The sequence below is a fragment of the Bufo bufo genome, chromosome 3, assembly GCF_905171765.1.
Source record: "Bufo bufo chromosome 3, aBufBuf1.1, whole genome shotgun sequence".
In the NCBI taxonomy this organism is placed as follows: domain Eukaryota; kingdom Metazoa; phylum Chordata; class Amphibia; order Anura; family Bufonidae; genus Bufo; species Bufo bufo.
This window is the reverse complement of record NC_053391.1, coordinates 564,209,263-564,225,015: the sequence shown is the minus strand read 5'-3', so window position 1 is coordinate 564,225,015 and position 15,753 is coordinate 564,209,263. Positions and strand designations below refer to the sequence as shown.

The window sequence follows — 15,753 nt, the reverse complement described above, 5'->3', positions numbered from 1 at the left end:
ATGCTCTACAGAGGAACCAAGGCAGGGGACCAGGGTAACCACCAGGGGTTAATCAGGGTTTACCAGCAGGGCCACCAGGGTTCAGGGGTCTATGGGGGGTGATAACAGGGTAAACCAGGGGAGAGCAGGCACACAGGGAACCAGGGGATGTATAGGGTTCCAGGGGTAACCAGGGGAGAGTAGGGGAACAGGGCACTGAAGGGGTTAACAGGGGACTGGGGAGCAGAGTTGCAGAGCAGGGGACTGTGACCTGGGGCAGCAGGGCAGGGGTTAAGGGCAGCAGCAATGCTGCTGGGATTGCCATTTGGGGACTGCTGGGCACTGAAGGGGTTAATGGCAGGGGGGCAGTGAGATATTTCAGGGCAGCAAGGGTTAAGGAGGAGGCAGGACAGGGAAAGTGATACTTAGACTGTATAACTTCTGCTCCGTCCTTCTGCTCTCCTCCTCAGGGCTGTTCTGGGCTCAACTACTCAGCCTAGTCTCCTCCACTTCTCTTCAGAGCGCTGCCAGCCTTTCGGGTATGTGCAGGAGCGCAGCTCCTTCGCTGGCTGCGCTCTCTCCTCTTAGTGGGGGAAGGGGGGGGGGGATCTTCACTCCGGCATGCAGGGGGTCCACTTCTGAGCGCAGAGCACAGCGCTCTGCATGCGGCAGGCAGGCAGGGGTTCTCTATCCCAGCGCCGGGTGCGCTCACCTTCAGGGGGGGGGGGACACCCAACTGTCAGAGCGCAGTGCTGCTGGGGTATTTAAACCCTGCAGCACTCGCGCCCGTTTTACCGCCCTGCGCCAGCCCGCTCTCCCAGGCAGGGGGATCCTTTGATCCTCCCGCCTGTGGAGATATCGCACATCTCTGGCGCTGTAATTACAGCGCCTGAGGTGAGCGGCAGACAGGGGCATGGGAACTCTGTTCCCATGTCCCTGTTAGGCATACCATCTCCAGCGCTGCCGGAGATGGTGACAAAGGGCAGAGGATCTTTTTGATCCTCTGTCCTTTGTAGAGGCCGACGCTGGACATAATTGTCCAACTGTCTGTCTCCTCCACCCACCCAGCAGGCGCATATGAGCGGGATTCCGGCCATATATGTCCATAGATGCTTGGGGCACATCTATAAGCATATATGAACGGACATTATTCACATAGGGGCAGGAATAAGCCCTCCAATATAACTGTATAGGGGCACATATATATATGATAAGGGGGCATATATTAAGGGGGATTATCTAAGGGGCCACATTCATATATAAGGGGGCACAGATAAGGGGGCACAAGCCCCTACAATATAAGAGGGCACAAGCCCCTACAATATAAGGGGGCACATATTTCCCACAGGGGCCACCATGAGCCCCTGGGGATCACCATGGGCAGACGTGCGCAGATGCTGGGCACATCTGCGCACATCGTCCCATGATATTATGGCTAATGTATGCACATATATACCATACATGCCCGCACGTGTTTGCAGGCATGCATGGATATATATGCATATGTCTCAACCGTTCCTCAACAATCCCCCTGTTGTCGGACTATATAATACGACAATATAATGGGGGAACGGGTTGAGATATATTTGCCCCCCTTCAACCCCATCTTTGGTGGAAGTTCAGGAAGAACTGTAGTGCACACTGATCTTTAGGTACTTAGACATCCGTCTTCCTCCGACCTGCCCTTCACCATAACCTACTCCTCCGTCCACAGGATACACCGTCTTCTTCTTGACCTCTTTAGGATACCACACACCCACAGTCTCTTTAACAGTCTTTTCGTGTCGGCAAACACCCACTTTGGAGTGACCACACCCCCACAGTCTCTAGGTAATTGCCGATCTTCAGGTGTCGTCGCCCCCCCCAAATCTGGAGCGGGTTCACTCTTTGCAGTCTTTAACTGGCCTTTCTTTAACAGACTTTTAGTGTCGGCCACCCCCCACTTTGGAGTGACCACACCCCCACAGTCTCGGTAGTTCTGCCGATCTTCAGGTATGGCCCGCCTCCAAGGAATCTGGAGCGGGTTCACCCTCACAACCTCGGTCCCAACTTTCTTCAATCACCACTTTCGTCCAACATCTGTTTCCATCTTGATGGGTGCGGTTCTCCCATGGACAGATTAATAGGTCTTTACAAGGCAGGTCAGAAGCGGTGATGTCATAGTACCTAAATTCTACTGCGGAGAACACCTCCGCCACACTACACATCCAGCCCTTCCCTTAAGAACTTCACCGTTCCAGGGTTCAAGGTGGCAAATGAATGATGTCTGTCCCTATCGTGACCTAACCTTATCCCCATTCACACAAAATACATGTCACATCCCTCCCAACACCACCAAATTCCATTAAATGTGTGCACCCATAGAGACTCATGCAACCTGGCATATCTCTACACCTCCAAAGACACAGGTAGGTCGCAGACCCCTGTGTCAATGGGAAACGACTATAGGATGCAAATGTGTACAGCCAAATTATAACTCACCGCAATGCGTTGGGCGAGTTTCCCTGGGTATAGGCTGTCACACATTTGTACCTAGAGTGTCTATGGGTACACAATCAACCAACAAACATAATCAATATATATACAATACAATGTGCTATGGGGTTTCAGGGTAGTACATGTTATACGTCCCGAACCCTCATAGGAAACAAAGTGTGTCCATAGATATATTTGGCTACAGGAACAATGTTTGAGTTATGTCCTGAGCCTCCTCCTCTGGATAGTTCTGTAAAGTTCTGTCTGGTTCTGGTGTATTTGGTCAATAAGTCCCTTGACCCTCCGACGATGACCAGAACCAGAAGAAGTTTCACTGGGTGAAACAAGTGATAAGTTCTTCCACCCGAACGTCTCCCAAGTCTTCCTCCAGAGCCTTAAATAATGCTCCCGCTGGATTGTGGCACAGTCTTCTCTAGAACACCTCTAGGCAGAGGTCGCTTAGTTGCCAAAATCCAGTGGGATCCTCTGGAGCTTCACAACAGTGTCAGGGGGAATAGCTGGTCTCTTCTGTGGCGTCTCCTGGGTTTTTCTTCCGCTCCATATAAAATCACACCTATGGCAGAAGAAAATACCAGGCGCTCCCAGGGGAATTTCTCCCCTAACAGTGCAATTAAATGTGAAAATTCCCAGCACCAATACCTTTGACCCATGGGTAGAGAAAGGTATTGGGCTGCCCTTTATCTCACAGGACCCCTCGTTATCCCAACACTGGTGTCTGAACACCCTACCTTCAGAGGATAGCGTCCTCTGCTGCACATCCCTCTGCACCAACAGATAAGGATGGCCGCCCTACTAGGTTAGGATAACTGGAGTTCTGTGGACAAAGCACCATCTTGTTATTGATGGCACCGCATCCCTGTCCACTCATGTGTACCCAGGCCGATTTCCCCCTGTGATCCCATCTTGTGGAGGCCTGCAGAACCAATGGCATAGGCATGCCCTGGCTCCCCAGGACCCCACAACACAAGAACACAGTCCACATTCTGCTGCCAAACACTCTGCGTCCAATCCCTATCAGAGCTGTGCTACCTGACCGGACTAGAATTAAGTGCGCAGCACAACATTACACCAATGTTGTCTGTCCGCCCCAGTCCCCAGCGCAACACAGCCCTACCGAAAACCTTGAGCACAACAGCGCTATCTGTATCGATCCGAGACCCTGGCTGCCCAGAATAAAATTACATCATCCTTTGTGTAGGATTTCCCGTGTGAAATTATCTGCTCGCAAGCCTATACGTTCTCGATCCACAGTATAACACTGTTCCACTGCAAGGGGACACAGAATGAAACAGACAGCAGATGGGACTTACACCACTACATAAATCAGCATGGTGGAACACACTCGTAGACAAGGACTACCACCATCAACATCAAGAAAAACTTACAAACAGATAACAAAAACACACAACATGGACATACACAGGGAACCAACGGTGTAACAAATAGTACAGGGGTGTCAAATGTTGCCTAGCCTAGCTTGGCCATTCTGACCCCTCAGCAGCTGGTGATGCTGCCGAGAGGTAACCCCGTTATGGCCAGGCTGGCTAGACCCCACTGCACAATTTGTTACCTGGCTGATACTGTTGGACACATTGCAATTACCTGCACAAGGGCAATTCCTTGCAATGTGTCCTTTGTTCCCACACCTGAAACACGTGACTTGGTTTCCTGTCCTGTGTGTTATGTTCCTATCTGTTTCGCAGTGTCTCGCTATGTGACCTAGGCCACCACATGCAAAACATCTGATGCTTGCTCTGCATGGCCCAGGTCCATCTACACTGCAGCCGTGCTCCCTTCTCCTGAATTGTTCCATCCTCAGGGACGCACTCTTCACCACAGTTCTTTTTCCCAAAGTCAGGGAAAAATCTCTGTTAGTCTGGACCGGCTTGACCTGATGATCAGACCGGTCACAGACTACTCTCCCCCCTTGTGGCCCTGCACAGGGCAACATTTTGGGAGATTCCGACCCTGCCTTTACGGAAAAAGAAAGGGCCGGCACCAACTTGGTAATAACCTGTTGCATGCCAGACATTAGCTGGGACCTTACAGCAACCTGAGCCTTCAATTTGGCTACCGTCACGTCAGTAGAGGCAGTCCGCTCCTTGAAGGCCTTGAGCTCAGTATAAGACTGAGTCAACTTAGCCTCAATTTCCTCCTTCTGCCTCTGCAGCTCTACTAACTGTGACTCTATCCTAGCCACCTGCGCTTCTCGGTCAACAGTAGACTGCACATTCTCCGCCAGCTGTGCCCGCAATGCCGAAACCTGGTCCGAATTACTGGTACAGCACTGGCAGTGAATGGCCGGAGGAATTGTCTCCGTTGACCGAGACACCAGCGCCACTTCCTTTGGCTTACAGGTGCTAGCCTCAAACGTATGAACGAGTTTGGCGAGCATCCGAAGCCGTTTGGTGGACTTATTCAACACCGTCCGTTTATTAACACATAGCTTGTCGTAACTACAAGCCTGTGCTAACAAATCGGACCACAGCATTTCTGCTGACTTGTAAGTGGTGGGGAGGATGGGGTTAAATGTGCTGTGTTTAGCTAACTGGTGTAGTGTGGAGAAGTTCATACTCACGTTTTGATGAGAGGCCATCTTCCTTGGTGTTGTCCTTTGTTGTCCCTTGTATGCTGCGTGGAGGAGGTCCTGTAGTATCAGGAACGTCTTCTCCCGCTCAGCCGGACTTCTCTGTTCAGCTCCAACGGCGATGGTCCTCTCTTCAGTGACGTATGCGACGACTTCTCTCCAGTGTTCAGTGGGCGTGCAAGGCAATCAGAAAATCGTTAATACACAAATCAGAAAGATTTAAATTCTCTGCTGTAGAGATTGCTCTGTGTTTGGTTCTGATTGAACAAACCGCTTTACCTGTACGAACTATCAGGCAATGGACGCTCAGAATCCACTGACCGCGTCCCTCCTGTCTGACTAGTTCACAGCGTAAACGATTTTTTTTTTATTTTTTTTTTTTTCTCACCAAAATCAAACACAGAAAACAAATTCCTAGCAGTGGGCCTGGCTCGCCAATGTTAAAGGGGATATTAATTATTGATATTTATGCCAATCTCAATAATTAATATTCATAAATAGGCGAGAGTCGTCTAGTGATGACTCCGCCTATTTATACCTAAATAAACATAAAACACTACTGATTGCCTTACACTAATCACTAATCTAGCTGCATGCGCCTTACTATCACTATACTACGGCGGCGACTACTAAAAACACCATACACTGCATTATGAACAATAAGGAATATTTATTACACAATACAATTATACACGTCTAGCAATACGCTAATATCTATACATATTCATGGATCAATGGATATGAATATATATACATATAGACGTACACACCGCAGTACAGAAACAGTACTACCATAAACACAATACAAGCCTAACTACACTACACAACACAATCCCACATTCCACCCCACACACTATACAATACAATAATACATTCGCATACACACAAATATCAGTAACAACCCCACCCGTCTGTACTCACTGTCCCTACAGGGTAACAAGAGGGTTAATTACACAATATTGTTTGCAGAGCAGAGGCATGCTCCACAGAGGATTGTTTGCAGAGCAGAAGCATGCTCTACAGAGGAACCAAGGCAGGGGACCAGGGTAACCACCAGGGGTTAATCAGGGTTTACCAGCAGGGCCACCAGGGTTCAGGGGTCTATGGGGGGTGATAACAGGGTAAACCAGGGGAGAGCAGGCACACAGGGAACCAGGGGATGTATAGGGTTCCAGGGGTAACCAGGGGAGAGTAGGGGAACAGGGCACTGAAGGGGTTAACAGGGGACTGGGGAGCAGAGTTGCAGAGCAGGGGACTGTGACCTGGGGCAGCAGGGCAGGGGTTAAGGGCAGCAGCAATGCTGCTGGGATTGCCATTGGGGGACTGCTGGGCACTGAAGGGGTTAATGGCAGGGGGGCAGTGAGATATTTCAGGGCAGCAAGGGTTAAGGAGGAGGCAGGACAGGGAAAGTGATACTTAGACTGTATAACTTCTGCTCCGTCCTTCTGCTCTCCTCCTCAGGGCTGTTCTGGGCTCAACTACTCAGCCTAGTCTCCTCCACTTCTCTTCAGAGCGCTGCCAGCCTTTCGGGTATGTGCAGGAGCGCAGCTCCTTCGCTGGCTGCGCTCTCTCCTCTTAGTGGGGGGGGGGGGGGGGGGGGGATCTTCACTCCGGCATGCAGGGGGTCCACTTCTGAGCGCAGAGCACAGCGCTCTGCATGCGGCAGGCAGGCAGGGGTTCTCTATCCCAGCGCCGGGTGCGCTCACCTTCAGGGGGGGGGGGACACCCAACTGTCAGAGCGCAGTGCTGCTGGGGTATTTAAACCCTGCAGCACTCGCGCCCGTTTTACCGCCCTGCGCCAGCCCGCTCTCCCAGGCAGGGGGATCCTTTGATCCTCCCGCCTGTGGAGATATCGCACATCTCTGGCGCTGTAATTACAGCGCCTGAGGTGAGCGGCAGACAGGGGCATGGGAACTCTGTTCCCAGGTCTCTGTTAGGCATACCATCTCCAGCGCTGCCGGAGATGGTGACAAAGGGCAGAGGATCTTTTTGATCCTCTGTCCTTTGTAGAGGCCGACGCTGGACATAATTGTCCAACTGTCTGTCTCCTCCACCCACCCAGCAGGCGCATATGAGCGGGATTCCGGCCATATATGTCCATAGATGCTTGGGGCACATCTATAAGCATATATGAACGGACATTATTCACATAGGGGCAGGAATAAGCCCTCCTATATAACTGTATAGGGGCACATATATATATGATAAGGGGGCATATATTAAGGGGGATTATCTAAGGGGCCACATTCATATATAAGGGGGCACAGATAAGGGGGCACAAGCCCCTACAATATAAGAGGGCACAAGCCCCTACAATATAAGGGGGCACATATTTCCCACAGGGGCCACCATGAGCCCCTGGGGATCACCATGGGCAGACGTGCGCAGATGCTGGGCACATCTGCGCACATCGTCCCATGATATTATGGCTAATGTATGCACATATATACCATACATGCCCGCACGTATTTGCAGGCATGCATGGATATATATGCATATGTCTCAACCGTTCCTCAACAGGGCCAGCAAAATACGGAATGCACACAGACATCATCTGTATTTTTTGCAGATCCGTGTTTTGTGGACCGCAAAATACATAACAGTCCTGTGCATTCGCCCTAACACTGACATGGAAAAGGACTTAGGAATTCTGGTGGACAGCAAACTACTGTAGAAACGAGTGTCAGGCAGCTGCTGCCAAGATTATGGGGTGCATCAAAAGGGACATAGATGCACATGATGAGAACTTTACAAATCATTGGTCAGACCGCCCATGGAGTGGAAAGACATTAGCAGAGGGTTTAGTTTATATAAAAAAAGACAACTGAGGGGAGATCTAATTACTATGTATAAATATATCAGGGGTCAGTACAGAGATCTCTCCCATCATCTATTTATCCCCAGGACTGTGACTGTGACGAGGGGACATCCTCTTCATAGAGCTGGCCTCCCCACCAAACTAAGCAAACGGGGGGGGGGGGGAAGGGCCTTGGCAAGTAATGTGACCAAGAACCCAATGGTCAGTCTGGGAGAAACTTCAGCACTCCACCAATTTGGGCTTTATGTCAGAGTGGACAGAAAGAACCCTCTTCTCAGTAAAAGACACATGAAAGCCTGTCTGGAATTTCAAAAAAGCAGCTAAAGGACTCTCAGAATATCAGAAACCAAATTCTCCAGTCTGATGAAACAAAGATTGAACTTTTTGCCGCAATTCTAAGCATCATGTCTGGAGGAAAGCAGTCACTGCTCCTTCCCTGTTCAATAACATTCCCACAGAGAAACATGGTGGTGGCAGCATCATGCTCTTGGCTGTTTTTTAGTGTCTGGGACAGGTTGACTCGTCAGGGTTTAGGGAAAGCTGAATGTAGCAAAGTACAGAGATATTTGTTAATGAAAACGTCCTGTGGACCTCAGACCGGGCCAAAGGTTCACCTTGAAACAAGACACTGGGCCTAAGCGCACAGCCAAGACAACACAGGAGTGAATTAGGGACAACTCTGTGAATGTCCTTGAGTGGCCCAGCCAAACCCCTGACTTAAACCCAATCAAACATCGCTAGGGAGATCGATCTGTAGGGAATAATGGCAGAAAGTCCCCAAATCCAGGTGTGTAAACCTTGCAGCATCATACCCAAAAAGACGAGCCTGTAATCACTGCCAAAGGTGTCTCAACTAGTACTAAGTAAAGGGTCTGAATAGTTAGGTCATTGCAAGATTTTAGCGTTTTTCCTTTTTAATAAATGAGCAAAGATTTCAAGCATTCTGTTTTCACTTTGTCTATTATGGGGTACTGAGTGCAGAATTTATTTTAGTGCATGGTTGCAAAATAACATAATTAGTAAAAAGTTGAAGGGTCTGAAGACTTTCAAATACACTGTTTTACATCCTGTGTGAGGAAATAGCCACATTGAGATTAAAGGGATAATTAACCTACAGATATAAAGGTGCAAAGTTAGAGGTTGATCAATATTTGTGTTCATTCACCTTGTACTCAAGTTTATTCACCTTCTTTAATTTTTATTATGTCTGTGTCATGCTTTAGTACAGTGGAAGTGACCTGGACCTTTCTAAGGAACATACAATAGCCTGCTCCCTTTTTTATTACTATAAAGTTTGTGATCATTCAAAGGAACAATGCGTCAATGCTGCAGCTGACCTTGAGGTCACTAACCTTTGTGCTGGATTGTGTTACAATAAGGCTACTTTCACACTAGCGTTCGGAGCGGATCCGTCTGATGTTTCATCAGACGGATCTGCTCCGATAATGCAGACGTTCGCATCCGTTCAGAACGGATCCGTCTGCATTAAAACTTAGAAAATTTTCTAAGTATGAAAGTAGCCTAAGCGGATCCGTTCAGACTTTACATTGTAAGTCAATGGGGAACGGAGTCAATGGGGAACGGATCTGCTTGAAGATTGAGCCATATGGTGTCATCTTCAAGCGGATCCGTCCCCATTGACTTACATTGTAAGTGTGGACGGATCCGCTCGCCTCCGCACGGCCAGGCGGACACCCGAACGCTGCAAGCAGCGTTCAGGTGTCCGCTCACTGAGCGGAGCGGAGGCTGAACGCTGGCAGGCGGATGCATTCTCAGTGGATCCGCCTCCACTGAGAATGCATTGGGGCCAGACGGATGCGTTCGGGGCCGCTCGTGAGCCCCTTCAAACGGAGCGCACGAGCGGACACCCGAACGCTAGTGTGAAAGTAGCCTAAGTTGCAGACACAGCAAAAAAACTTTCTTGAAATCTCTGTTGTAAAGAAAACCTGGCTCAGTTATAAAACATATTATTGTTTTTTTTGTATTGATGGCCTTTCCTCAAGATCAGGTCATCAATATCTAACCGGTGGGAGTCCAACTTCCATCACTCCCACCAAAAAGGCTCTATGAAGAGGCTGAGTCATTCCTGTGAGTGCAGTGTCTTCATCTTAGGCCAGTGACTTTAAATTCATCAGTCACATGGCCTAGTTGACTTCAACTTGTAATCATCTGATGGCTTCTCCTATAGACTGCAAATAAATATTACTGTAGTCTATGGGAGATTTGCTATGTTCCCATGGAGCCCTCCCACAAGCAGGATTCCATAGGAACATAGATGTGGCAGGCCTCTGATCCTTCAAGGGGCCCGAGGCTGCCACAACAATCAAATGGCTCCCTTGATCTTTGTGTGGGTTTCACTGGTCAGATGCCATGGTCACAATTGACCATTGGTATCGGAGGGGTTAAATGTCTATGATCAGTGATAGTGCCTATGACAGACATTGCCTACAGGCGTCTGATGTTTAAAGCAGCAGAAACCGAGCAACTATGGCGCCAGCTTATCTTCTGAGCAGACGCCATGTTTAAACCCTGAACTTCTGTACATGTATGGAGTTGGTTATCCTTAAAGCTACCTGCCTAATATTGTATAGACCCTCATGTCTCCAAAACAGCTCTGACCCATTTAGATATGGGCTACACAAGACCTCCAAAGGTGTCCTTTGGTATCTGGAACCTACCAACCAAAATAAGCAACAGATCCTTTAAAAGGGTAGGTCTTATTTCAGACACTGGTGGCATATCGCTAGGCAGACTAAACCAAAGTAGGCCAAAAAGCCTAAGTGCAGAACACAGATCTAAGGACTTTAATTAGTCTATTAAAGGTGTTTTATATTGATGACCTATCCTCATAATAGGTCATCAGTATCTGATCGGTGGGGACCTGGCCACCCACCACTCAGCTGTTTGAGGAGGCCACGGCACTCTGCAGCTTACCAAGCAGAGTGCCATCCATTGGGTAGCGGCTGTGCTTGGCACCGCAGCTCTGCTCCATTCACATGAATGGGGCCGAGCTGCGCCTAGGCCACGGGACTGATGAATGTGACATCACATAGCCTAGGGTAAACTGCCAGGAGCGCCGTGGCACCTTTTAAGCAGCTAATTGGCGGTGGTGCAGTGAGTCAGACCCCTACCGATCAGATACTGATGACTTGATGAGAATTCATCATTAGTATAAAACACTTGGAAAACTTTAAAGAAAATGTGAAATACTAAAACATGGCACTGTTCTTTTGACGCTATGTCCAGTTTTAATAGGGGTTCTGTATTTGAAAACCTGATTCCCTAATGAAATCGCATCTTCTTTTTACAGCTAAGAAGCTGCCAAAAAATGAGCCCCAGAACACAATCGGGGCTCCTGGCCGGAGCCGGGGCGTGGATCTCCACGAGCAGACACAGCAGAACAGGAGCCAGTGCTGCAGCAATTAATAGCGGAGACTGGAGAGCGAGAGCAAAGGGGATTCAAGATAAGATTATAACCTCTCTTCCTGCACCTGCCCTTCCACCCTCCAGAAATACAACTTAACACCTTTCCAGCACTTCACTCTTCTGCCAAGACTCTCCCTTCTGCATCCCTTCCTCCCCCCTCACCAGTGGATAACAGCACACACTTGGAAACAACGCGAGCATCTTGAAACTTCCCCTTTCCACCCCTACACCACTGCAGCCCCGAGATCTCCCTGCTAACAGCACTATTGTGGGTTTTCATTTTTGTTTGTTCTTTTTAACGCTTCCAACAAACACACACAGACTTTTCTTGGTGACGCAGTAAGGATTGCATCTTCTGGGGAGCGCGCCCTCTCAGCAGAGCAAACAAGAAAAGAAGCAAAAAACAAAAACTGATTCTACTTTGTATTATAGCTGCATATAGTGACTTTAATATTGTTTTTTGTTTTTGGTTTCATGTAGGTCCCCCTTCACCCACCTACTACTTATCTTCTACCCACCACCTACCTTCCACTTTCTTGAATTTCTCTTCTGTTTTACAGCACTCTCTGTAGATCTTCAGACATGGAAGAAGCCTCACATGACTTGCTGCAGTACTTGTGTACTTTTTAATTTCTTGTTTGCTTCGCCTGTCAAATGCATTATTTGTGTGCCTGGACAACTCTAGCTGGTAAATTATCCTTTCACCTTCCTCTTAGATGTAGTCAGAAGAACAATTTCATGGGTTGTGTACATGTGAAAAGTTTTAAGGTGAACATTTGAGATTTGCCTTTTACTGTAGGCATGGCCAGGGGCGAGTATGCCTTCTATTGATGGGCATTGCGTGGTTAGTCCAGGCAGGTAATGCGGTGGTCTTTCATGATGCAGTAAAAATCAAACCTTGGCTGGTGGCCTAGAGGGAATTCTAATTTGTGTCTGGAATTTAAAGCACATCAAATGGTTTACAGGATCTTCATCTGGATTATGGGAGCGCTCTGGGTCACAGTCGTCAAAACACTTTTTTAGCCGTTCGGTTTTCAGGGATTTTATATACCATCAAAGTTTTCCATCCATTAGCACAGCAGATCCAGCTGCCGCTATTGTCATGCTTGTGATTTACTCTGATATAAGGATGTAGGAGTGCTGTATAACAGTGGAGGGAGCCCCATCAATATGTACCCGGTGGGCAGAGTGACAGATGGATTTCCGGCCTGGAGACAACGTACCTACTTGGCTACAAGTCCTGATGCAGCTTGGCGATGGTCAGCAGAACCAGACACATTTCATTTAACAATCACTCAATAACTCACTTCAAGCTATGTAACCGTAGAGAAGGTAGTCCCTAAATCACCATTTCCTCCTTCGCTGAAGAGGTTTCCTACAATGGTTACTATTCTCCTTGCTGCTCTGCAAGTTCCATGCAAACCTGTGTATTTAGTGTTGCCTACTTCAAGGGCAGCGTGCACTTTAGTTCTCAAGTGTGGAAAGGTTGTTCTTCTGTTGATTTACGCCTATTTTCAGATTTCTTTATATTAAAGAGGTTGTCCGATTTGTCCTAAAATCTTCACATTGCCACTAAATGCCTTAAAATAAAAATAAAAACTCCTATACACACCTGTTTCTCCTCCACCATTCTCTGTGCCAGAGCTCTGGTCCACCTTCAACTGTTTGTATACAAGGCTGCATCGGTGACATAGCGCTATACGGCACAAGACCGCTAAGGACAGTGGTTGGCTGCAGTGGTCACATGCCATATACCTGCGCATTGCCACTGCAGCCTTGTATACAACCAGAAAAAAGAGAACGCAGAGAATGGTAGGAGAATATAGCATGTTTATTAATAAAGGCATTTAGTGGTGTTGGGTAGATTTTAGGATTATTTGGACAACCCCGTTTATTGGATTCAGTGTTTCACGATCATGTAGCAAGTGGACTGATTGCACCACATTTATTACCGCTCTCTTAGGAATTGTAATTATATTCTCTCACATCATAGCATACAACCATTGATTAACCACTCTTTACCCAAACCTGACTCATAAGGTTCTCTTAAGTCTTATCTATACACCAGTTGGCATGGCAGGTATGTGCCTTCCTGTGTGTGTGTGTGTTTAAGTGTTCTTACTAATTCATGTCGGTGGCTTCATGGATTGCCAGTTTTCTCTTGAAATGTGCCTTCCTTCCATCGGTGGACAGGACTGTGGTTAGGGTGTACTCTGTAAATGCCTTGCCATATGTGAGAGGGCTAGACAGCACGTGAATGACAAAGGTTTAGGAGATATTATAAGGGTTTATTCACATGCAGCGGATCTGTTGCAGAAATTTTGGAAAAATCTGAAAGGGGCTTGCAGAAAACAATGTTCAGATGAAAAGAACGGATTTTCAGTTCTGCAACGAATTGTTGTGAATATTTCCAAACGGTCCGCATTGGTGTGATGTGCATGTTCTGCAATCCTTTTTTTTATTTTATTTTTTATTTTTTACAGTTTCTAATCCTGAGGTTGGAAATAAAAAAAGCTTTGTAACACTTTATTGTATTTTCATCCATAGTTGCTGTATTGTACAGTGTAATTCAGCTCTACAGACAGTGAACATTCTTATGCGCTTTTGACTGGGACCTTTTTTTTTTTTTTTTTTTTTTTTTTCCCCTTTTGTGCAAAGCTAATAATCAATGATTGTTTTCCAACACTGCCGCAATGTTGAACCCTAAGGCTGTGTCAACACGAAAATTCTCCTGCGTTTTTTTTTCCCGGTGGTTCCCCAGCAAAAAACATGTGTTGCCCCGGAAATGACTGTGAACTTTACCCTTTCCATCCACAGGAGAGATTCACATCACAAATTGACATGCTGCAGATTTCAAATACTCCCCAAAGGTCTAAACTGATTTAGAGATTTCTCATCCACAAAAAAAAAAAACTCATCCACTTTGCTTGTACTGTACAATGCTGCTGATGTGCTGCATGAAAATTCATGACAGCAGAGCCACAGCATTTCAGTCACATGTGAACATAGCCTAAGGGTCTCCATAGCGAGCGCCGGTCAACAATATCCAAGTCGATTGGTGCTTATTACTTTCAGTTTCACTTTATAGTGATCTGATCACCGGTTCTCCCATACCAGGTGCAATAGGTGGGCGACACAGACCCGGTTTACCCTACCTGTGCTGCTTACAAGGATTTTTTTTTTTTTTTAAATAAATTATCGGCCAGTTTAAGGCTGGGTTATGGCGCAGTTTTGATGCATTTTTGGACCCACCAGGAAACCGTGGTTTCACCACTTCATTACCAGCTGATGTCAGCAGTAGTTTCATCTGTTGAAAACTCATCAGCTGGTAACGCCGTACTGAAGGGGGTGGTCCAGTCCTCAATACCAGATCGGCAGGGGTCCGACGCCCCGGGACCCCTGCTGATGAGCTGTTTGAATTGACTGCAACGCTCATACAAGTGCTGCGTTTTCTTCACAGTTTACCTGCACGCCATGTAGTGTAATTGCAACTGTTCCGTCCCGAATGGTGTAATTACACTGCCAGCCGCTGCAATGTTGACGGCGAGCAGGTAAACAAGCGCTGCAGTCTCTTCAAACAGCTGATCTGGTTGTCGGACCCTGCTGATCAGATATTGATGACCTATCCTGAGGATAGGTCATCCTTATAGGAAACCGGACAACCCCTGTAAGCTGCATGCATTTTTCTGAATTTTCAAAAACGCATCAGAATGGCCTTCACACTACAACAGTATATGAAGCTCTAAGCATCACATGGACGGAATGTGAGCAACACAAAAAAGTCTCCTCAGATATGATGCTCTGTCTCCAGAGTTCATCTTTAGAGCCTCTCTGTGTAGGACCTCACAAACTATCGATGTCCCATTAATTAATCAAATCGTCAGATGTTTTTTTTATTATTTTTTGAATTTGCTGCAAGGTTGCTATCAGCCTACGCTAAGGTAACCCTCTAACCACAATAACCATCTCTAGTGATGTCAGCCTAAACTTCCTCTGGACAGAGATCATATCTGTTTTGGAGCTTGTGCGCCAGTTACCGTCTGATCAACGTTTGTACATGTATCTTGATGGTAGCCATTTTGAATGCTTAACCAAAAATGGTTGTCTCTACTGCGTAGGACGTAGCTACTATTGATGCATCCCTGTATCACTGTAATGTGCGCTTTGAGATGCCCTGTGCTGTTGGGAAGCCGCTGAGGGTATAGTGACGGTATGTAGGAAGCAGCAAGTCCTCCTGCCTGTGGAAGATGTAAGTTGGCTGGTCAGATTTTAAACCGTTTTAATAATCATTGCATCTGATTGAAAAGTGATATTTATTTTTTACTGTGGCGTTCCATAAAATGCAGGCCATGTATAGCATTGATTTCATTGTTTCTGTAAAGCCAGGCTTTAGCTGAACGCCATCAGTCAGTGGCTCATACTCACTTCAGAGAAGATCAAATGACTG

General features: G+C 47.2%; 1 protein-coding gene across 2 annotated transcripts in view; it reads left to right on the top strand.

The window, feature by feature from the left end:
* The window catches only part of RAB5B (RAB5B, member RAS oncogene family), a 55,229-nt gene extending 41,410 nt beyond the window's left edge, over positions 1-13,819 (top strand). For both annotated transcript variants that reach the window (XM_040425591.1, XM_040425592.1), the window contains one exon: positions 11,191-13,819. In XM_040425591.1, coding sequence (XP_040281525.1) covers positions 11,191-11,306 — 116 coding nt within the window. In that variant the 3' untranslated portion in view covers positions 11,307-13,819. The remainder of the gene's footprint in view (positions 1-11,190) is intronic.
* Positions 13,820-15,753: the final 1,934 nt, after the last annotated feature.